Source organism: Citrus sinensis, chromosome 7 (assembly GCF_022201045.2).
Source record: "Citrus sinensis cultivar Valencia sweet orange chromosome 7, DVS_A1.0, whole genome shotgun sequence".
Taxonomy (NCBI): domain Eukaryota; kingdom Viridiplantae; phylum Streptophyta; class Magnoliopsida; order Sapindales; family Rutaceae; genus Citrus; species Citrus sinensis.
In genome coordinates, this window is record NC_068562.1 from 9,214,558 (window position 1) to 9,236,474 (window position 21,917).

Here is a 21,917-nt window from a genome sequence, read left to right on the forward strand (position 1 = left end):
TATAACCTTAATATTTCAACAAAAAATAATTGTGTTTTACATTTTCACAAACTCTAATATACTAATAAAAGACAATTTAAAATTATATCTATTTTGATAATTATATTATAAAACAACACTTTCGTAATAAAATTTACCAAAAGAATATACTCTTCTTTTCAAATTCATAGCAAACGCAATAATATAATTTACCAAATACTGAATTGCTTTTTTAATTGGTAGCTTATTTCATCTACGAAAAAATAGCTTATTTCATCTACAAAGAAAAAATAGCTTATTTCATCAACTACTACAATCCCAAACCCCCATAAATGTTGTTAGTAACTTCAATTTGTAACCTTAATTTATGTATATGAACAAATGCTGTCGAATCCCATGTACTCCTTGTGTTCAATCCTTTTTATCACTTTTGCTAAGCCTACACCACCTGTTTTTTTAAAAAGCAAAATCATTCGGCAGTTTAAATGTTCATAATAGAAATTTCATAATCCATTGCTAGAAATTGCAATAAGTGCATGAATTATGAGCAGCATACCTAGTGTTAATGCACTCACAAAGATTGTGAAGGACAGAGTGAAAATGATTATAGAAGCTCTGGCGAATATATTGATTAACTTTCGTACCACATATTGTCCTACAATTGCAGCAATGGTCGCCACGGCAAAGAAGTAGATAGCTGTGAAATCACTCAAAAATGATCAATAAATAATCCAAATTTGAAGCTTTGCCATAAGAATTTTACACTAAATTGATACTTGGGTAATAAGCTACCGTAAGGTACTGGAAAACCCTTCAAAAGGTAATACTCTACAATGGATATTGTTTGGGAGAGATACTGTTTGGGAGAAATACGTCGACGAGACCAGGAATGACGAGCAGATATGACGAGCAGATATCTGATGGCAGAGTCCTGCGAACCGGTGTGTTCCGTAAAAGCCTGGTGCGCGGAGGAACAGGAGCAGAAATATCCTGCTCGTCCACGATGTTGTCATCCGCGAGGCCAATTCCCTATAAGAGGTATACGGCCATTCCGGCTAGAGGTCGATAGGCGAGGAGACCCGGTCGACGGCAGTTGGCAAGACATGCTCTCCAGCCCGAGAATCTAGGCACGACAGCCATGCTTTCCCCTGAACCGTGGCGTAACACGCAAGGTCTCACAGGACCACGACAGCCACGCTTTCCCCTGAACCGTGGCGTAACACGCAAGATCTCACAGAACCACGACAGCCACGCTTTCCCTTGAACCATGGCGTAACACGCAAGATCCCCTGTTTGCCCATAACGCAGCAGTCAGAGCCCCAGACTGTCTCGAAAAAAGCGGAAAACTGGGATTCAGAGGAAGCCTATAAAAAGGTAGCCAACGAAGGTAAAAGGGTTAGCAATTTTGATTCTAAAAGAGAGAAAACAATCTAAGAGCCATAAGATTTGTGGCAAGCGTTCCCCGAACCTTCATATCTGACTTGAGCGTCGGAGGGTTTGCGCCGGGAAAACAACCGGCGTACTCTGACTTGTCTGTGTGCGCAGGAACCTCCGAGGAAGAAGCCTTACGCGGAGACCTCCTGGTCGTGGTGAAGTTGATCGAGCAGAGATCCTGGTCGTAGGCCGAGGAGAACCAGAATCTCGCATCAACATTTTGGCGCCGTCTGTGGGGACCAGAGCAAAAAGCTTCTGTTGATAGCAAGAAGAGGGGTGAAGCAAGTGAAAAGCAATGGAGACAGGAGGAAGTAGTGCACAAGGAGGCGATAGGAGGCTTCACGACCCCGTGGCGCTGAGGGAGATAGTCAGTGAAGCACGGGAAAAAGTCATGTTCGACCGGATGGAACGGATGGAAAAACAGATGGAGACCTTGACAACCATCCTGTATGAGCTGCGGAGGGAGCGAAGGGTAACCCAAGAGGGAAGGGTGAGAGGCGGAGGAGTGGCACAGGGTCCCGATAGTGCGAGGAGAAGTCAAACCACCGGGGGATATGGTGGTGAGAGAAGTAACGTGCCTCTGCGGGGAGAATTCCATAGAGAAAGAGAGCAGTCCCCGGCAAGACAGATTTCGGACGAGGCCGACGGGGTGGTGAATGCGGAGGAAACAGAGTTGAGGCAACACTTGCATGATGTAGAGCAAGAGCGGGATCAAGTTGTTGCACGTGACCCTGGTCGTGCAGGGCAGCTGGAGGAGGAAGTGCGCAGACTAGCGCAGGTAATTGACGACATGCAAGGAAGGAACAGGGCCCCTGGTTGGAGGATAATGCTGGACGGAGAATCACCGCTCGCAGCAGAGATCATGAGGGCGGTTATTCCGAGAGATTTCCGCCTCCCAGACCTCAGATACTCGGGAAGAACTGACCCGCTGGTGCACATAGAGCGCTTCAACGACATAACTGGGGTACAAGGATTATCTCAATCCCAAAGGTGCAGGGTGTTCCCATTATCCCTTGAGGGACGTGCACGAGAATGGTACAGGAAACTTCCTCGGGGCAGCGTTAAAACCTTCGAGCAGATGTGCTAGGAATTCGCCGAGCAGTTTAGTGGGGCAATGGCACCAGAGGATGACATGATGGAGCTGAAAAGCATGAAACAGGGGGAGCAAGAAACCCTTCGGGAATTCATCAAGAGGTTTCATCGGGCTGTCCTCGATTTGGGAGCCTTCAACCACCCTCAGGCGTTAAGGGGGTTGAAAGACGGGGTGAAGATAGGAAGGCTGTGGTACAATTTGAGAAGCCCAACCATTCAAACGTACGCAGCCGCATACGAGCAGGCTAAAAGAGACATCGAGATTGAAGAGGAGAAGGCTGCACGGATTAAGACAGACCAGTTAGAAGGGTCGGGGAGGAAAGAGAAGAAAGCATTACCGGGGAATGGACCGATTAGGAGGAGGGACCACCAGGCCTCCGGTAGTGGAGCAGGAGGTCGGGTAACTGCTTACCAGCCTCATCAGAGGCCATCACAGTATCAGCGCAGCAGGGCGCAACCTCCTCGTTCCCCAGCTAGGGAGCCTTGGAGAAGGCATGATTCGACATCTGCTGGTCTTCATCGATATTCCCACGGTAGCAGAGCGAGCAGACCAGAAGTGCTTCCACCGCCCCCGACTCAGAGCGGGGCAAACAGAGAAAGAGCAGTGCACCTGATCGACCAGGACCAGGACTATGGGCGGTACACTTCCTTGAAGATGTCCCTGGATGAGGTGTACGAGGCCATAAAGGATCGAGGGCTGCTGCACCTCCCCACACCAATAACAAAGCTACCCAACAGGAGGGATAGAGGACGTTATTGTAAGTTCCATGGCACCCATGGCCATACCACAGCAGAGTGTAGAGATCTCAAGACACAGGTCGAAGATCTGGTGAGAAATTGGTACCTGGACGAGTTTGTGGATGGGACTTTCCTGACGGTGGCCACAGCAGGTGAAGGAGAGCAGAGTGATAGAGACCTGAGGCGCGAGCAGCCCGCAGTAAGGGTGATAGCTGGGGGCCCAACATTGGCCGGAGATTCCAACAGATCCATAAAAAATTATGCTAGGTACGCCATGACCAGTAAATAGATACTCTTCAACACCCCAACAGCCAAACGAGCAAGGGTCAGGCAAGTGCCAATCATGTGGACGGATGAGGATGAGAAAGGGGTTCTATACCCCCACGAGGATGCTTTAGTCATCAAGGCTACTGTTGCCAGCAAGAAATTTGACCGGATATTGATTGATACAGGGAGCTCAGTTGATGTGTTATTCAAGTCAACCCTGGAAGAGATGGGAATAGCCGACCGGAAGTTGGAATACACCAACACCTCCTTGAAGGGGTTCGGAGGAGGGAAGCTGGTCCCGCTGGGCGTGGTCGAACTGCCTATCATAATTGGGAGTTCCCCGACAGAAAGGACAATAATGCTGGACTTTGTCGTAGTGGATGAGGAAGGTCCTTACCAAATAATCCTAGGTCGGCCATTTTTAAGGATGAGCAAAGCGGTGTTGTCCAACCATTATCTGGCTCTGAAGTACCGGGTGAATGGGGTAGTAGGAGTGGTACGAGGAGACCAGAGGATCGCGAGAAGCTGCTACTCCTCGGCAGCAAGGGAAGCAATGCAGATAACATCCCTCGATACCCGAGTGGAAAACAAGAACGGCAGACAAGAACCTGTAGAGGATCTGGAAACCGTAAGCCTGGGGCCAGAGAACCCGGGAAAGACGATCAGAATCGGGTCGAGACTTAAGGGAGAGCGAAAGCAGGAGTTGGTGAAATGCTTACAGGCTCATGCTGATGTGTTTGCTTGGACACATGAAGACATGCCAGGGATTGACCCTGAGGTAGCATGTCATAAGTTGGCAATAAAGAAAGGTGCTCGGGCAGTAAGGCAGAAGAGGAGGTGCTTCAACCAGGAGAGGTATGAGGCTATAAATGGCGAGGTGGAGAAGCTCCTGGGAGCAGGGTTCATTCGGGAAGTCAGTTACCCTGAGTGGATATCGAATGTAGTGTTGGTAAAGAAGGCAAACGGCAAGTGGAGGATGTGTGTGGATTTCACAGACCTCAATAAGGCGTGCCCGAAAGACAGCTTCCCTTTGCCCAAGATCGATCAGTTAGTAGACTCAACGGCTGGGCACGGTCTGCTTAGCTTCATGGACGCGTTCTCGGGATACAACCAGATCCCCATGCACGAGCAGGATGAGGAGAGCACGGCTTTCATCACTAACCAAGGTTTGTTCTGTTACAGGGTAATGCCATTCGGTCTCAAAAATGCTGGGGCCACCTATCAAAGGCTGGTGAACAAAGTCTTTAAGCCGTTGATTGGGAGAACCATGGAGGTGTACGTGGATGACATGATCACCAAGTCCAAAATCCCGGAGGAACATGTCAGACACCTCGAGGAGACATTCGAGCTTTTGAGGAAGTATAAGATGAAGCTCAACCCGGAGAAGTGTGCTTTTGGGGTCGAGTCAGGGAAATTCCTTGGATTCATGGTGAGCCATAGGGGGATTGAAGCGAATCCCGAGAAAATCCAGGCGGTTGTGCAGATGAAGTCTCCTCGAAACCTGAAGGAGATGCAGAGCCTCACGGGGAGGTTGGCGGCGTTGAGCAGATTCATATCCAAGGCTACAGATAAGTGTCAGCCATTCTTTCAAGTGATAAGGAGGGGAAAGAAAACAGAATGGACCCCAGAATGCGAGGAAGCCTTCCAGAACTTGAAACAATACTTGCAACAAGCTCCGCTGCTGTCCACACCGAGGGAGGGGGACAAGTTATATCTGTATTTGGCGGTATCGGATCGGGCCGCCAGTTCTGTTCTGGTGAGAGAGGAAGAAGGAGTTCAGTATCCGATATACTACACCAGCAAGGCCCTCATCGACGCTGAGACCAGATACCCACTGTTGGAGAAATGGGCACTTGCCCTTGTGGTTGCTGCTCGGAAGTTGAGGCCATATTTTCAAGCATTCCCAGTCTCGGTAATAACAAACCAGCCATTGCGTCAAACTCTGCACAAGCCAGATGCCTCTGGTCGGCTCGTCAAGTGGGCTGTAGAGCTGAGCGAGTTCGACATAGACTATAAACCCCGCGCAGCGATAAAGGCCCAAGCAATGGCCGATTTCGTAGCTGAGTTCACAGAGCCCGAAGTATGCTTAGATCAACAAGATGCAGTTATAGGCAGTGACGAAACTCAAGTATGGCAGATGTCTGTGGATGGGTCGTCAGGGGAGCGGGGTTCAGGAGCAGGGATTGTCTTGGAAGGCCCAGAGGGGGAGGAGATCTCTTATGCTGTAAAATTGGAATTTGCAGCCACAAATAACCAGGCAGAGTATGAAGCCTTGATAGCAGGTCTGGAATTGGCTCAGGCCGTGAAGGCAGACAGAGTTAAGATCAGAACTAATTCCCAGCTGGTGGCGAATCATGTCAATGAAAGATTCCAACCAAGAGAGGAGAAGATGAAGCAGTACCTGAAGATAGTCAAGCAGATGATGGGGAAATTCGAGGCAGTGGAGGTGATACAAATCCCCAGGGAGCAGAATAGTCGAGCAGACATTTTGGCTAGGATGGCAGCAGTAGCCGACCCAAAAATGCCAAAGTCGGTCCCTCTGGAGGTGAAGTCCGGCCCAAGTATCGAGCAGAATTTGGGGGTGCTGCGGATAGAACAAAAATGCTCGTGGAGGGACCCGATAGTTTCATACCTTAGAGACGGGGCATTACCACCAGATAAGCTGCGAGCTCGGAAGATTAGAGCCCAGGCCTCGAGATACACGATGATTGATGGGGTATTGTATCGGCGAGGATACACACTACCGTTCCTTCGGTGTTTGGATGAGGACGACGCGGATTACGTACTGAGAGAAGTACATGAAGGAATTTGCGGAAATCATTCTGGCGGGAGGTCCCTGGCCCACAAGGTTCTAAGGCAGGGATATTTCTGGCCGACAATGCACCGGGATGCGCAAGAGAAGACCAGGAGTTGTGTAAGCTGCCAGAGTTTTGTAAATTTCTCTAACCAGCCCCCATAGAAGCTCACCTCTATGGCCTCCCCTTGGCCATTTGCTCGATGGGGAATTGATCTGATCGGCCCATTGCCAAAGGGACGAGGAGCAGCAACACATGCAATAGTTGCTATAGATTACTTCACGAAGTGGATAGAGGTAGAGGCCCTTAGCAGGATCACAGAGAAGAAAACAACAGACTTCGTGTGGAGAAACCTGGTCTGTCGATACGGGATCCCTTATGCCTTGGTAACGGATAATGGCAGGCAGTTCGATAATCACAGCTTCAGGGATTTCTGCCAGAACCTCGGGATAGAGCTGAAGTATTGCTCGCCTGCTCACCCTCAATCGAATGGACAAGTAGAAGCAGCCAACAAGACCATCAAGAGGCTTTTGAAAACCAGGCTCGGAGCAAAAAAGGGTGCGTGGGTTGACGAGCTGCCAGGTGTGCTATGGGCATACAGAACAACCCACAAAACCGCAACTGGGGAGACACCTTTCGCTTTGGCTTTCGGACATAAAGCGGTCGTGCCGGCTGAGATAGGAACGACCACACACCGGACAAATCATTTCAATGAGCAGGAGAACGACGAGCAGATATGTTTGAATCTTAATCTGCTAACGGAGAGGAGGGAGCAAGCAGCCAAGCGATCAGGCATTTACCAACAGAGGGTTGCTCGGTATTACAACCAGAAGGTGAACATACGGCAATTCAGGGTCGGAGACTGGGTACTGAGAAGAGTGAATCAGAGCACCAAAGATTCGACTCAAGGAGTGCTGGGACCGAATTGGGAAGGGCCATATAGAGTCAAGCAGATAGCGGGACCCGGAGCTTACAAGCTGGTTCGCGCAGACGGCCACGAGGTGAAACGCCCATGGAACGCAGCACACCTCCGGAAATACTTCCAGTAAGATTTGTACACATGTGAAAGCTATTTTCGCTCATGTTCATTACCGTTTATCTTTCACCCTTATTGTCAAAGGAAGTTCATGTAAAATCAAAACCTGCAATTGATGGAACTTGAAACTGTAAGAAAAATCAAAGGCACGCAAAGGCTCACCAAGTCTCAAAGCCTGTCTTATGGCGAGACAGAAGCCAAGCGTGCCAGGATCTGCTCGGCCACGAGAAGGCAGCAGAATCCCAATCCTCGAAAAATCCAAGGCACGCAAAGGCTCACCGAGTCTCAAAGCCTGTCTTATGGCGAGACAGAAGCCAAGCGTGCCAGGATCTGCTCGGCCACGAGAAGGCAGCAGAATCCCAATCCTCGAAAAATCCAAGGCACGCAAAGGCTCACCGAGTCTCAAAGCCTGTCTTATGGCGAGACAGAAGCCAAGCGTGCCAGGATCTGCTCGGCCACGAGAAGGCAGCAGAATCCCAATCCTCGAAAAATCCAAGGCACGCAAAGGCTCACCCAGTCTCAAAGCCTGTCTTATGGCGAGACAGAAGCCAAGCGTGCCAGGATCTGCTCGGCCACGAGAAGGCAGCAGAATCCCAATCCTCGAAAAATCCAAGGCACGCAAAGGCTCACCGAGTCTCAAAGCCTGCCTTATGGCGAGACAGAAGCCAAGCGTGCCAGGATCTGCTCGGCCACGAGAAGGCAGCAGAATCCCAATCCTCGAAAAACTCAAGGCACGCAAAGGCTCACCGAGTCTCAAAGCCTGTCTTATGGCGAGACAGAAGCCAAGCATGGCGGGATCTGCTCGACCGCGTAAAGGCGAGCAGAATCCCGAACATCGGAAAATTTTCTAAGGCAGGTGGCAAAACCATATACCAAGCCATAGCCAGCTCGACCAGACGAAGACGAGCAGGCTCTCGTAATTACCACACAAGAGAGTAATCAAAAACATTTCTATTAATTTGTTAATAATTAACAAAGCAGATAATCTTCACAAACATTGTTCATTACAATACAAGAAACATATCAGGAAGGTCGTGGATCAGTAAGCCCAGCAGCGTCGGTTGGCTGGACCTCCTCAGGTGCAGGAGGAGTATCACCAGTTGCATCCAGAGGGGCGCTCGCCTCGCCAACATCAGCAGGGACTGCACGAGGAGGAGAGTCTCCCTCCTCAATCACGATCGGCTCTACCCCTTCGGCATCTTCCTTGGCCGCCTCCTCGTCCATATGTTGAGCAACACCAGCTGTAAGGTCATCCATCTTCAGATCAGGGTGTTGCTTCCCGAGGACGGCCATGATACAACGATAGGAATGCCGAAGTCCCTGGTCGTACTGGTTGTCGGTCTCCCTCTCCAAGTTCTCTACATGAGCTCGGTGGGAATCGCGGAGAGATTCGAGCTGAGCCTCATACATAGCCCTCTGCCCTTGGAGATCCTCCTTAACCTTGGTCAGCTCCTCCTCGAGGGTAATGGCTTTTGCTTGAGCAAGAGACTCTTGCTCTATCAGCTTGAGGTTCTCAACGTTTAGCTCCCCCGCTTTTTTCTCGGCAACGTCAGCTCTGGTCGTCGCCGATTGAATGTCCTCCTTCATCTTCCTGTCGTAACGGCCAACCTTGGCCTTATAGTAGGTGGCCATGCAGCTGAGATGGAAAGCGCTATACTGCATGGCTCCCACCAGCTCGTCCAGGGTACAACCGTCAAAGCCCTCCAGGTCCTTCTTGCTCACGAGTTTAGATAACTCATTGAGATAGGGAACCAAGTGTTCTGGTCGGCTGTCGGGTAAGCGAGACCGAGGCACAACAGGTGGAGAAGAGGAAGCAGGATCAGTGGCTGCTCCACTGGATTCCCCGACTTTAGCAGAGGCAGGAGGGAGAGCCTGCAAGGGAGGAACCTGCTGCACGATGTTCTTTCGCTTCGCAGCGGGAGCATCTTTGTCCTGGTCCCTATCGGTTGTTGGAGGCCGAGAGCGTTTCCTGGTCAGAGCTCCAATCACTGCGTCCTCCATCTTATGGCCAGGAAGTATCAACCGAGACTCGAGGAAGTTGTATGTAGATAGCAGTTCTCGGCTCGAGCAGGAATTGGCCAGTACAGCCTCGACCCGTTTAAGCTGACCAGGTCGGAGCGGGAAATGAACACCCCAGGAAACTACAGCACAAACAGACACTTGGTTAGAGACAAACCAATACAGCAAGAACAATTATGGATACAAGACATCTAAAGCGAGTAGGCAACCTGGGACCGTGAAACGGGGTGGGACGCGACAATCCTTTCCGTCTATTTGTGCAACTTGACCCCAGGGACCCCCAGCAAAAAAGAATTTCCTCTTCCAAGTCCCACCACCACCAGTTGGAAGATCAGTTATGGGTTTCCTGCTCTTGGTACCAGATTGGAAGTAGTACCAGCCGGCATCTTTAGGGCTGCTCTTCAGCTGGTACAGGTGCTTCACCTCATCAACCGTGGGCTCGCTTTGGCAACATCTGTCCCACAATATGAACAGACCAGAGAGCACTCTCCACCCGTTGGGGTTCAGCTGACCAGGAGCCAGATTTAGCCCGTTAAGTATCCGGGCAAAGTAAGGCTGCAAGGGACACCTCAGCCCATACTTAAAGCTCTCCAGATACAGGGTAACGTATCCCCTAGGAGGCCGGCTAGGTGTATCCTTCTTTCCTGGGATCTTAAGAGGTATCTCACCAGGAATACTATACCTAAGTCGGAAGTCATTGAGCTCGTCAAACGTGGTCGTACACGACATGTAATCAATGGCATAATCACGCGACAAGGCTCTACCTCCTACTGTACCCCGTTCTTCTGGTCGTGATGTTCCAGATGGAGACACCTCACCAGAATCACCTTCCCCCTTCTCACTCAAGGTGCCTCCAGAGCCAGAAGATCCCTCTTCACCACTACTTCCGCTCGTGGAGGTCGTTTGGGGGGACATCCTCCTAGCGCTAGTCCCGACACTAGACCTAGTGGGTTCTAAGGGGGCCCCGGGGTCAAAAGCAGAATCAGCGGGCAGACTAGGCAAAAAACCTAGTTCGTCCTCACCAACCTCAACGACCTTCTCCTTACCCTTCGACATATCCTAAGTTCTAACCAAAACACCACCGCCAACTACAACCTCAAGCAAAGCAGAGAGAAAGGAAATTACCTACAACTAACCAATACCGAGAAAATAGAAGAAATACCTGAAGCAGGGACTCGGTCAGAGAGAGACAGGGATGACAGCTTTGATGCCGAGGTTCATTCGCCGGAGAGACAAGAATGGAGAAAATGACGAGTTCGTGTTTGAAGATTTTGGGTTTTCTTACTGAGAAGCAAACTCTTGGGCTGCCAGCATTTAATGACGCATATTCCGAGAATCTCGCAACCGTAGGTTTGAAATTCAAATGGAGGGGTAGATTTCTGCCACATCACCGCATCCGCAATTAAATGCGACACGACTCTTGGCAGCCTTTTCCAGTCCCACGCGAGCAAAAACCGTCGAGTTTCCACTGCTGGTCCACTACATTACCCAACACCAGAAACTGGGGGACCGGTGTTTGGGAGAGATACTGTTTGGGAGAAATACGTCGACGAGACCAGGAATGACGAGCAGATATGACGAGCAGATATCTGATGGCAGAGTCCTGCGAACCGGTGTGTTCCGTAAAAGCCTGGTGCGCGGAGGAACAGGAGCAGAAATATCCTGCTCGTCCACGATGTTGTCATCCGCGAGGCCAATTCCCTATAAGAGGTATACGGCCATTCCGGCTAGAGGTCGATAGGCGAGGAGACCCGGTCGACGGCAGTTGGCAAGACATGCTCTCCAGCCCGAGAATCTAGGCACGACAGCCACGCTTTCCCCTGAACCGTGGCGTAACACGCAAGGTCTCACAGGACCACGACAGCCACGCTTTCCCCTGAACCGTGGCGTAACACGCAAGATCTCACAGAACCACGACAGCCACGCTTTCCCTTGAACCATGGCGTAACACGCAAGATCCCCCGTTTGCCCATAACGCAGCAGTCAGAGCCCCAGACCGTCTCGAAAAAAGCGGAAAACTGGGATTCAGAGGAAGCCTATAAAAAGGTAGCCAACGAAGGTAAAAGGGTTAGCAATTTTGATTCTAAAAGAGAGAAAACAATCTAAGAGCCATAAGATTTGTGGCAAGCGTTCCCCGAACCTTCATATCTGACTTGAGCGTCGGAGGGTTTGCGCCGAGAAAACAACCGGCGTACTCTGACTTGTCTGTGTGCGCAGGAACCTCCGGGGAAGAAGCCTTACGCGGAGACCTCCTGGTCGTGGTGAAGTTGATCGAGCAGAGATCCTGGTCGTAGGCCGAGGAGAACCAGAATCTCGCATCAACAGATATTGATGAGGCAAATGTCATGACAAAGATGGCTGTGGCACTTGAAACCTGCATGGAACACTGAATAAGTTACGCGGGCATGGATGCGTAAGCTCATGTTGATGGTATGCTTCAAACAACTTCTTCAGCTTTCTTTCAGGGAGTAAGAATTGTGAACCTGAGGAGGGATTCCGAGCTCCAAGAAAAGAGGGCTTAAAATGAAACCTCCACCAAGACCAAGTAGTCCACCAACCACCCCAGCCATTATACCACAAGCACAATAAAGCACAAGCTGGTGTGCCCTCCATTTTGTGCGTGCATCTCCCTTTGATGCAATCTTTCGACGCCCTTTGTACAGGGCTATTGCCTCGTATGCACTCACTGCTCCAGCAACAGGGATCTGAAAGGCAAGAAAAGAAAAACGCAAATAATGATCTCGATAAATGAGCAAATTCTTCTTTTCAATTTAATTCTATTGTGATGGTACCTGTAAAAAGTTTAATACCCAGTATACCACTGAACAGGTGACTTCGTAATTCTGTGGCCAAAACATACAGGAATTTCATGAGTTGCATCCAATGAAGAAAAATAAAGACAAAGCAGACAGTTACCTTAGCAATCTGCAACGCAAGGACTACAGCCCACACTGCAACAAGAAGTCCAAGTTCTTTCCAGTAAATATTCTGCATAATTGAGACCTGAAAGAGTTACAGGTACAAGTCATTAAAAATGTTTGATCATGGAAACATTGCATGCTTTGCAAGTGTTCTTACCTCTGATTTTCTAGGTTCCTCAGTTTTTTCCGGAGTTGTGTCATTACTTAAAGACTCAGGTTCAAATTTGAATTCTTCTGCTCCATTCCCATTTTCAGATTCACAAATTAAGTTGGCTTGGGGCACAAGGAATTTGAAAATTAAAGAAAATGAAGATAAAAAAGCTGAGCATCTATCAACTCACCATTTAATTCTAAGCATCTAGCAGCCTCCTGGACAACAAAAAACAAGCACAGAAAATATACCAAAGAATGTTTAACTGAATTAGACAAAAATGAGTTCAAATAATTTGACACTTAAGTACAGAAATTTACCCGTTTCGTTATGGTTTCCTTTTTCCAACTTTCGACTCCTTTCAAGAATGCCTTAGTTGACATGACTGCATTTCACCAAAGCCTTATCAAGACACCTAATCAAACAGAAGAATAAAAAAGAGTGCAAATAAGAAAGAACATACCTATTAATAGAACTATTAGCAAAATTGTGATCATCCAATCAGCAAAAATCACATTGAAGGCAACTCCAATACTGATTCCCAGAACCAACATTGGTTGAAATAAAAGTGCAAGGTCATAGTCGATAATGGGTATATCAAGTGTAGGATGCCTTTGCCTTAGATTGTAGACAAATGTAGAAGCCGCAACACCAGTGATCATACCTGCTCAGATACAGAAAAAAAAAAAAAAAAAGAATGGGTAATTTTAGATCACCCCTCTTAAATTGACTATTTTCAAATTACTCCCATTACTTTTGAAAACCCTAAGTTATCCTCATTTTTATTCAGAAAATAAGGGAAACATGAGGGCTGATTGATGAAATTTTTTTTTGTCTTCTTAACAAAAATGGGGATAAACTGAAATTTTTATAAGGGGTGATTTGAAGATAATTAATTCATGAGGGGGTGATCCGAAATTAAATCAAAATGAATTTACAAGTGAGAGCTAAAATCATTCTCACACAAGGGTTTATTTCACTCACATCTTGCTAGTGCTACTGATGATTTGGCATCAAATCCAACAATCAGATTAAGCATAGGAAGAAAAATGCCACCGCCACCGTCACCTCCTACACTCCAACATGCTGCTCCAAAGAATCCAATTATGGCACCCACCACAATTTTCCAGCCAAATTTTATATCCTATCAATCCAGTTTCATGAAGTGTCAATTATGTAGACCATGTCACAACTTACAGAAAAGAAAAAATGCTACTTCGACAGTAAAGTGATATAGCAATATATTGAACTTACTGGCCAAATGTGTTTGTAGCTTGATCGACTTTTAGGAGAAGATATTTTGATTACATGATTAGGATCAGCTTGGTCATTTTTACTTTCAGTTGTAGCTTCATGTTTCAAACTTGATTGCGCTGAAACAGACAATAAAGCTACAACAAGTAAACCAATGAAAGTTGACGCTAGCAATCTCCACCGACACCATTCTGATCCGACCCCAGACATTTTTTTCTCAAAATGTCAAGCTTTCTCTAGTATGAACACAAACCAGAATTGTCATAACTAGGAGCTAAACACCGTGAACACTAAGAATTTGAACAGAATCCAGTTCTTTATAGCTTAAAATTTTTTGTGTTTGCAGAAACCGAATCTGTACGTATGGAACGGAACAAGCTGTAGTATTCTAAAAGAGACTTGGCGATTGCATGCTGTATTTAAAGCGGAGACGATTTGACACCACCTTAAATCATTTTAAAAATGCAAAGGGAACTACAAAATTTTGTACGTAAAGCAAGAATACGTGCATATATTCTCTCACAGTCACCAAGTTTTTCGTTATATTTTTTGAATCTTTGTTAAAATTTTTAGAAAATATAAGTTGAAAAATGAAGACTTTTTAGACTGCCCCTGTACATCTTTGTACTGTGTGGGTTTAATTTCGAAGAATCTTTCTGACTGTTGAAAAAAATTATACCTGAACAGATGAAACTCTATGTTTATTAGTTGTTTTGTGTGCATAGTTAAAATGCGGAGGTGTTTGATGCATTTGACTGAATGTTCGACGAAATGCCTCAGTTAAGCACTCCTGGTGGTAACACCCTTATTCGAAATTCTACAGAGCCTTTAGTGAATGAAGAACAGTCCTTGGGTAGCAAATGGATTAAAGGTCGGGATTCATGGTCCGATTGGCTCTATGGAGCAAAAGCTCTGGTCACTTTGTTGATAAGGATTGATGAATGATGATGATTCATGAACAATGAGACAACTGTCCTGATAGTTTGTTACAGCTTCCTTTTTTAATGAAATGTGATGTAATATCAGCCCTCAATTCTAGGTATAGAAAGGGACTGCCTTTGCATACTAGTACTTTATAAAACAATGAAATCAGTAGAAACATTAAAACCGGAAAATATTAGTTCTTTATGTATGCTTGAGTCATTTTTCGTGGTTCGAAGCCAGCAGCTTTAGCAAGTTTAAAGCTTTCTTTTACACACAGTTAATACGCCTAGTAGTGATTCAATGTATCCTTTTTTATCTTGGTTTCACCGTCTACAGCTAGGTATATTTTGGTGTAGGAAGTATATAGGATAGAATATATTAGAAATTATAGTATTTGAGTCAATCTAATATTTAGTATTTTATTATGATTTAGCTTGTTTTATTAAGTTTATTTGAGTAATATTTGTAATTCTATTTTGATTAGGATTTGCTTTATATTTTGTTTATTTAAGTCATATTTCTTTTCTTAAAAGGAGTTATAAGTTTTTTAGGAGGATAATTCCAACTAGTATAAATAGGCTTGTTACGTTTGTTTTTGTACACAAGCTTCTCATCAATAATATTCAATATTTTCTCAATTGAAATATTTTCTCCTTAGGGAGAGTCCCCGTATGCTAAAACGACATTTAATATCGCTTCTATGCTGCGTCATATTCTCATCAGTGAAAATAAAAGTAGAAACTTTCAGTTTCTCTTGGCTAATCGTTTTCTTAAGGAAAATGCTTCATTAAGACTTGGAAGAGACGCTCCTCATCTATGTCATGCAAACATGTAAAAAAAGATCAAACAAAACTGGTACATTTTTTTTTTTCAAGTTTATACACATTGAAAAAAGTTGGGTCTGCTTCATTTTCATGTCTCGCCTATTCAACGAAACTGTTAAGACTTATAATTTGTTTGGTATATCTTATTTAGTGGTTATAAGTGCTAATATAATCTCATAAGCTTTTTAAAAAATTTCTTCTTGTTTAATTATTTTTTAGCAGAACTTTAAAAACCTAAATAAACTTTTGTGCTTCCACTAGGAAAAACTCAAAACTTGGGCCTCTGTGAGTAGAAATTGAAAATCTTTTTCAAAATATTAAAAATTTAAAATATCTTTTATTTATTTGACAGTCTTATTTCATTCATTTTATAACATAACTTTAAAAAATTTGCCTATCAAAGTAATTTTATAATTTTTAATAAAAGCACTCTTTGTAACCAAATAAATAAATTTCTTTTAATAAAAGTTCTACCTAAATATGTTCTATTTAAAAAGTTATACTAAATATAACCTCACTTTAAATGCTATTGTTGGGCCTTAGCGTATAATTAGCTAAAGTTTATATATCAAGTGATTTCTCTAACATAGTATCCCGACTTCATGGTTGAACCCGAATCCTCCTGCACCACCTAGAAAGTTTTGCCAATCAAACAAACTACAACCACTTAGGATGCTGCAACACACACTAACAAATAAACAAAAAATTGAGATGTCACACACACTTGAATTGCTGCAACATGCATTAGGTGGAACTAGCGACCGGATACACTATAATTGGACCCTTCACCTATTTGTTAAGCTTTAGATCAAACAATTTCCCCGAAGCAAAGCACCATTCCCCTTACTCATATCTAATTCTAATGTAACCGAGATGCGAATCCAAAAGCCTTAATCAACTAAACCGGTTAATACAAACATATCAAGAAAATTTTGTTCTCTAAAAATTAATACTAAACTCGAATCAAGCTACAAAAAAGAAAATTTTGCTTTATGAACTTGTTCCAAACCATAAGATATACCACATTTGGTGACATGCAGCTTAAAGTTATCCAGAAGTAGAATCAGTTCCAAATCCTATGACAAATTGCATTTGACAACTAAAATTCTTTATACAAATTAAGACAAGCGATTGGTGAACAAATGTGTGTCATGTTGAATTAACTGTTTATTTATCTATTTTTTGGGCAACGGAAGAAAGACTTCAAGCCATGTGTGTTGACTCTTTTTGAAATGTATTGTTGGATCCTTAATCCAATACTAGGCTTATACGTAAATAATTATGTGTTACGAATTGTCAAATAATGTTAAGCTCAATTAAAAAAGATCTATTAAAGTTTTCAGTAATTTGGATTTTAATATATCTATTAGGGTACATGGGTCTTTAATGCGTAGATACATAAAGATAATTTGTATTTTTATGTTGGGTTGAAAAAGGAATACCTGAAGATAACAAGAAAAGTTATCCATATAAGTGGTTATGGTCCTCAAGTCACACATACCATTTTATTATGTTATGATATCCCATCATCAGGGAGAGTACAAAGAGAAAGTTTAAAGGATTATCTAAGATAACATGCTAATTTGGAATGCTAAGCATACAACTTTAAAGAGAAATTAAGCATTATGGATTTAGGTACGATTCCGCATATTTAATTATTGATTCTCGATGATACAATGTCAATATTCTTGGAATAAAAGTGATGGTTTTCACTAAAAGATTTATTGTTGTAACTTGTATCGTTTCATTGCAACAACTAGTTACCAAAAATAATATAAAGAATCGCGTACAGAGTTCTGTAATATTTTCTTCAAAGAAAAGAATAAACCCACAAATCTTTCAATTCTAAAAACCTTCAAATGCAAATGTTGCTCGTGTCTGCGCATTTTAAAAATGTGAATCTCCATCTCTTTGTAAAAGAAGTTAGTAAAAGATAAATCTTTATTGTAGACTTATAATTTGTTTGGCATTACTTATTTAATGGTTATAAGTGCTAATATAATCTCATATACTTTTTTCAAAAATTTTCTTGTTGTTTGGTTATTTTTTTAGTTGATCTTTCAAAAATTAACTAAACTATTGTGTTTCTACTAGAAAAAACTCAAATTTTGTACTTTTGTGAGTAGAGATTGAATTTGTTTTTCAAAATATTAAAATTATAAAACATATTTTATTCATTTGACAATCTTATCTAATTTCTTTTATATCACAATTTAAAAAAAAATTATCTATTAAAGTAATTTTATAAGTTTTTATAAAAGCACTTATTGATAACCAAATAATTATTTTTTTAAAATAAAAGCTCTATCTAAATAAGTTTTATTTAAAAAATTATACTAAATGGAATCTTACTTTAAATGCTATTGTTGGGCCTTACTTATAATTAGTTAAAGTTTATGTATCAAGTGATTTCTTACTTATAATCAGCCCATTAACAATCATTATTACAGATTAAGTATTAGTTCATCACATTCAACAAGAGATACTAAATTTCATTGTGAAGGTTTCCATTTTCCAAGCTTGAATTCAATGCCTTAGTTGTTAAAGCAAAACAATAATTTATCCAACAGACACAAAAGAAAAGAAAATTACAATTTAAGCCATAATACCTAGCGCCAGAACTATTAGCAACACTGTGAAATTTCCCGGCCAAATTTCATTTGCTAGATAGAAAAAAGAAGGCACTGTCCGGGGCTTAACTTTTTCCCGTTCCATCTTGAGTTTCTTTAGCTTCTTGTTTCAAATATTTAGTTCAGCTGAAAGAAGCACTGAAAGTACAAAATTATTCCAATTAAAAGTGCTGTTATTAATCCAAATCAACGTCGTTCTGATCCAACTTGAACCATAATTTATCTCTTTCTCTAAACTATTAAAATTTCTAAAGTATATATGGAGACTCAAATAACTGCATATTCTATTTTACATTCACGAATGTGTGCATGCACGTCCCCGAAAATGAATCTGATCAACTCCAGATGTTGATTTGTATAAAATACATATGATTTCAGGATCTCACTCTTCATTCTCCCTTGTCTACACTTTGGCTCATGATGGTAACGCTGATCAATTGGAAAATGAATTAAAGATTGTTCTAGATTAAAGGAAAGGCTTTCATCAATTCGCTAGCTATTGTGATTTTATTTTCTTTAATTCGTTTGAATAGGTAGTGAATCAATAGATAAATACAAGCATACAATCCTTTGTTTCACCAAAGAAATTATTTACGTATGACTAGTCCAAACAAGTAACATTTGCACCCAATACTTCACCCCTAGATGTCAGTCCTTCAATTTTGTGACCTTTATGTATAACAAATGTTGTCGAATCCCATGTACTCCTTGTGTTCAATCCTTTTGATCATTTTCGCTAAGCCTACGCCACCTGTTTGAAAGAAGCAAAACCATTCATCAGTTTAAATGTTCTTAAATTTTAATTTCATAATCCACGGCGAGAAATCGCAGTAACTGAATGAATGAGGAACGAGATCGCATACCTAGTGATAATGCACTCACAAAGATTATGAAGGACAGAGTGAAAATGATTATAGAAGCTCTGCCTAGTATTTTGATCAGCTTTTTCACCACGTGCTGCCCTACAAAGGCAGCAATGATGGACAGGGCAAAGAAGTAGAGAGCTGTGTAATCATTAAAGAATGATAAATACACATGTAGTCTGAATTCGAAGCATGGTCAAAAACATTTTACGTTTAATTGATACTTGGCTAGTAGGCTACCGTAAGGTACTGGGAAACGCTTCAAAAGATAGTACTCTACAACGGACATTGATGAGGAAAATGTTATGGCAAAGAGGGCTGTGGCGCTAGAAACCTGCATGGACGGCCTTGACAAGTTAATCGGGCATGGATGCGTAAGCTTAAGTTGACGGCATGCTTTGAATAATAATATCTCAAACATTGCGGAGTTTAAAAATTATGAACCTGAGGAGGGATACCGAGCTCCAAGAAAAGAGGGCCTAAAATGAATCCTCCACCAAGCCCGAGTAGTCCACCAACCATACCAGCCGTTATACCGCAAGCACAATAAAACACAAGCTGGGATGCTCTCCATTTCGTGCCTTCATCTCCCTTCGATGCTATCTTTCGCCGCCCTTTGTACAGGGCAACTGCCTCGTATGCACTTACTCCTCCGGCTACTGGGATCTGAAAGACGAGAAAAATGCAAATGTTAATCCTAATTTATGAACAATCACAGATCTTTTTATTCAATTTTTCAGTTGTGGATGTACCTGTAAAAGGTTCAATACCCAGTATAGCACTGAGCATGTTGTCGTATAATTCTGTGTCCAAAACATACAGGAGCTTCATCAGTTACTGTTTACCTCAAGTGTATACATCAAATGAAGGAAAAATAAACAAAAAATTAAGCAGATAATTACCTTAGCAATCTGCAATGCGAGGATTATAGCCCAGACTGCAACAAGAAGTCCAAATTCTTTCCAATAAATATTCTCAATAATTGAGACCTGATAAAGTTACAGATATTGGTGTTAAAAATATTTTATCATGGAAAAATTGCAGGCTTTACAAGTACCCTTACCTTTGATTTTTTAGGTTCCCTGGTTTCTTCTGGAGTTGTGCCATTACTTAAATACTCAGGATCGCATTTGCATTCTTCTGTTTGATACCCATTTCCTAATACTTAAATTAAATTAAATTAAATTAATTTGGGAAATAATCAGTTTGCAAAACAAAGGAAGATAGAAAAACTGAAAATCTCCAAACCTATTAATTCTAATTGTTTAGCAGCCTCCTGGAGAATCACAAAAAAGACAAGTTACAAATTATACATAAAATAATTCACTAGAAATCAACAAACGGAATATAAATTATGTCACTAAAGACAATGAGCATGGAATATTACCCTTTTTGTTATGGTTTCCTTTTTCCAAGTTTCAACTCCTTTCAAGAATGCCCTAGTTGACAACACTGCATTTCACCAAAGTCCTATCAAAATATTCGTGCAAAATGAACACTGGAAAAACAATAGTGCCACTCAAACAGAACATACCCAGGAATAGAACTATTAGCAAAACTGTGATCATCCAATCAGCAAAAATCACATTGAAAGCAACTCCAATACTGATTCCCAGAACCAACAAAGGTTGAAATAGAAGCGCAAGGTCATAGTCGATAACGGGAATATCAAGTGTAGGATGCCTTTGCCTTAGATTGTAGACAACTGCAGAAACTGCACCACCAGTGATCATACCTGCTCAGACGAGAGGGTAAAAAAAAAAAAAAAAAATTACACAACGTGAGAGTTAAAATCATTCTGAGAGTAAGTTTACGATTATCTTAAAAAACGAAGATTGTATCCGCAACAGAAGGGTTTGTTTCACTTACATTTTGATACTGCTGCCGATGATTTTGCATCAAATCCAACAATCAGATTAAGCATAGGAACAAATATGCCACCCCCACCAACACCTCCTACACTTCCACATGCCGTCCCAAAGAATCCAATTATGGTACCCACCACAATTCTCCAGCCAAATTTTATATCCTGTCAATCCAATTTCATAAAGTATCTATTATATAGTCCATGTCACAACAGAGAAACGAACACACACATACAAAAAAAAAAAAAAAAAGGGAAGGATACGTACACCTATTATTAAATGATAGTATTAGACTGAACTTACCGGCCAAACATGTTTGTAGCCTGATCGACTTTTAGGAGCAGATACTTTGATCACAATATTTGGCTCAACATGGTCATTTTTATTTTTACTTGTGGCTTCAGGTTTCAAATTTGATTGGGCTGAAACAGATACTGAAGCTACAACAAGTAAACCAATGAAAGCTGCAGCTAGCAGTCTCCAACGAAAGCATTCTGATCCAACCCCAGACATTTTTTTCTCAAAATATCAAGCTTTCTCTCGTGTGAACGCAAACTAGAATAATCGAAACAAGAAGCTAAACACCATGGACACTCTAAATCTGAGCAGAACCCAGTTCTCCTTTTCTTTATAGCTTTAAAATTTTTTCTGTGTTTCAAGAAACCGCTCCTTTTCAAATTCTCCAAGTTGAAACCAAATTTGTAAGCATGGAACAGAACCAGCTGCAGTGCTCTAAAAGAAAGTTGGTGATTTGCATGGTACCGCTAATGTATTTAAAGCAAGAGATTAGTTGACTCCAACGTTAAAAAAATATTTGAAAGAAAAAAGTTACAAAATTTTCCTAAGGGTTAAAGCTAGAATACAGCGCCTATGTATTCTTGCAGGCACCAAACTTTTTGTTATCTGTACTCTCCAAAGTTTTTGGAACATTTTTTAGATTCCCTTAGCAGTTAAAAATAAAAGTTGAAAATGTTAAGACTGCTCTTATATCTCTTTGTACTGTGTGCGTATTACTTAATTTGCAAGAGTCTCTCTGAGTGCTGCTACCAGTGATTGTACCTGAACGAATAACTACAAACTCTTTGTTTTTAATTAATAAGTTGTTTGTGTGTAATTTAAGTTTCT

The 21,917-nt window shown here is 42.6% G+C and overlaps 2 protein-coding genes across 2 annotated transcripts; both read right to left on the bottom strand.

Moving 5' to 3' along the window:
- Positions 1–344: 344 nt before the first annotated feature.
- On the bottom strand, positions 345–13,896 carry LOC102613991 (sulfite exporter TauE/SafE family protein 3-like). The gene is made up of 14 exons (XM_052431244.1): positions 13,687–13,896; positions 13,417–13,576; positions 12,896–13,096; positions 12,753–12,817; positions 12,623–12,650; positions 12,439–12,515; positions 12,277–12,363; positions 12,153–12,203; positions 11,844–12,065; positions 11,684–11,734; positions 10,387–10,395; positions 772–805; positions 536–676; positions 345–427 (listed from the first exon to the last, which is right to left on the bottom strand). The coding sequence occupies exons 1-14, from the start codon at positions 13,894–13,896 to the stop codon at positions 345–347; spliced, it is 1,419 nt and encodes a 472-aa protein (XP_052287204.1).
- A 4,646-nt stretch (positions 13,897–18,542) lies between these two features.
- On the bottom strand, positions 18,543–21,656 carry LOC102614288 (sulfite exporter TauE/SafE family protein 3-like). Its single transcript, XM_052445010.1, has 12 exons — positions 21,096–21,656; positions 20,797–20,956; positions 20,462–20,662; positions 20,315–20,379; positions 20,176–20,203; positions 19,991–20,091; positions 19,830–19,916; positions 19,680–19,730; positions 19,372–19,593; positions 19,168–19,261; positions 18,928–19,068; positions 18,543–18,815 (listed from the first exon to the last, which is right to left on the bottom strand). The coding sequence occupies exons 1-12, from the start codon at positions 21,303–21,305 to the stop codon at positions 18,736–18,738; spliced, it is 1,440 nt and encodes a 479-aa protein (XP_052300970.1). The 5' UTR covers positions 21,306–21,656; the 3' UTR covers positions 18,543–18,735.
- Between the last annotated feature and the right edge of the window lie 261 nt (positions 21,657–21,917).

Excerpts from the sequence above, each read along its gene's own strand:
- LOC102613991 (XM_052431244.1), bottom strand. The coding sequence starts at position 13,896 with ATGTCTGGGGTCGGATCAGAATGGTGTCGGTGGAGATTGCTAGCGTCA. Across the intron at positions 12,516-12,622 it reads TAGATGCTTAGAATTAAATG|AAGAATTCAAATTTGAACCT; the intron begins GTGAGTTGATAG and ends GGAATGGAGCAG. Across the intron at positions 677-771 it reads GGGTTTTCCAGTACCTTACG|CTATCTACTTCTTTGCCGTG; the intron begins GTAGCTTATTAC and ends GTGATTTCACAG.
- LOC102614288 (XM_052445010.1), bottom strand. The coding sequence starts at position 21,305 with ATGTCTGGGGTTGGATCAGAATGCTTTCGTTGGAGACTGCTAGCTGCA. Across the intron at positions 20,204-20,314 it reads AGGAAACCATAACAAAAAGG|GAGGCTGCTAAACAATTAGA; the intron begins GTAATATTCCAT and ends GTGATTCTCCAG. Across the intron at positions 19,069-19,167 it reads GCGTTTCCCAGTACCTTACG|CTCTCTACTTCTTTGCCCTG; the intron begins GTAGCCTACTAG and ends ATGATTACACAG.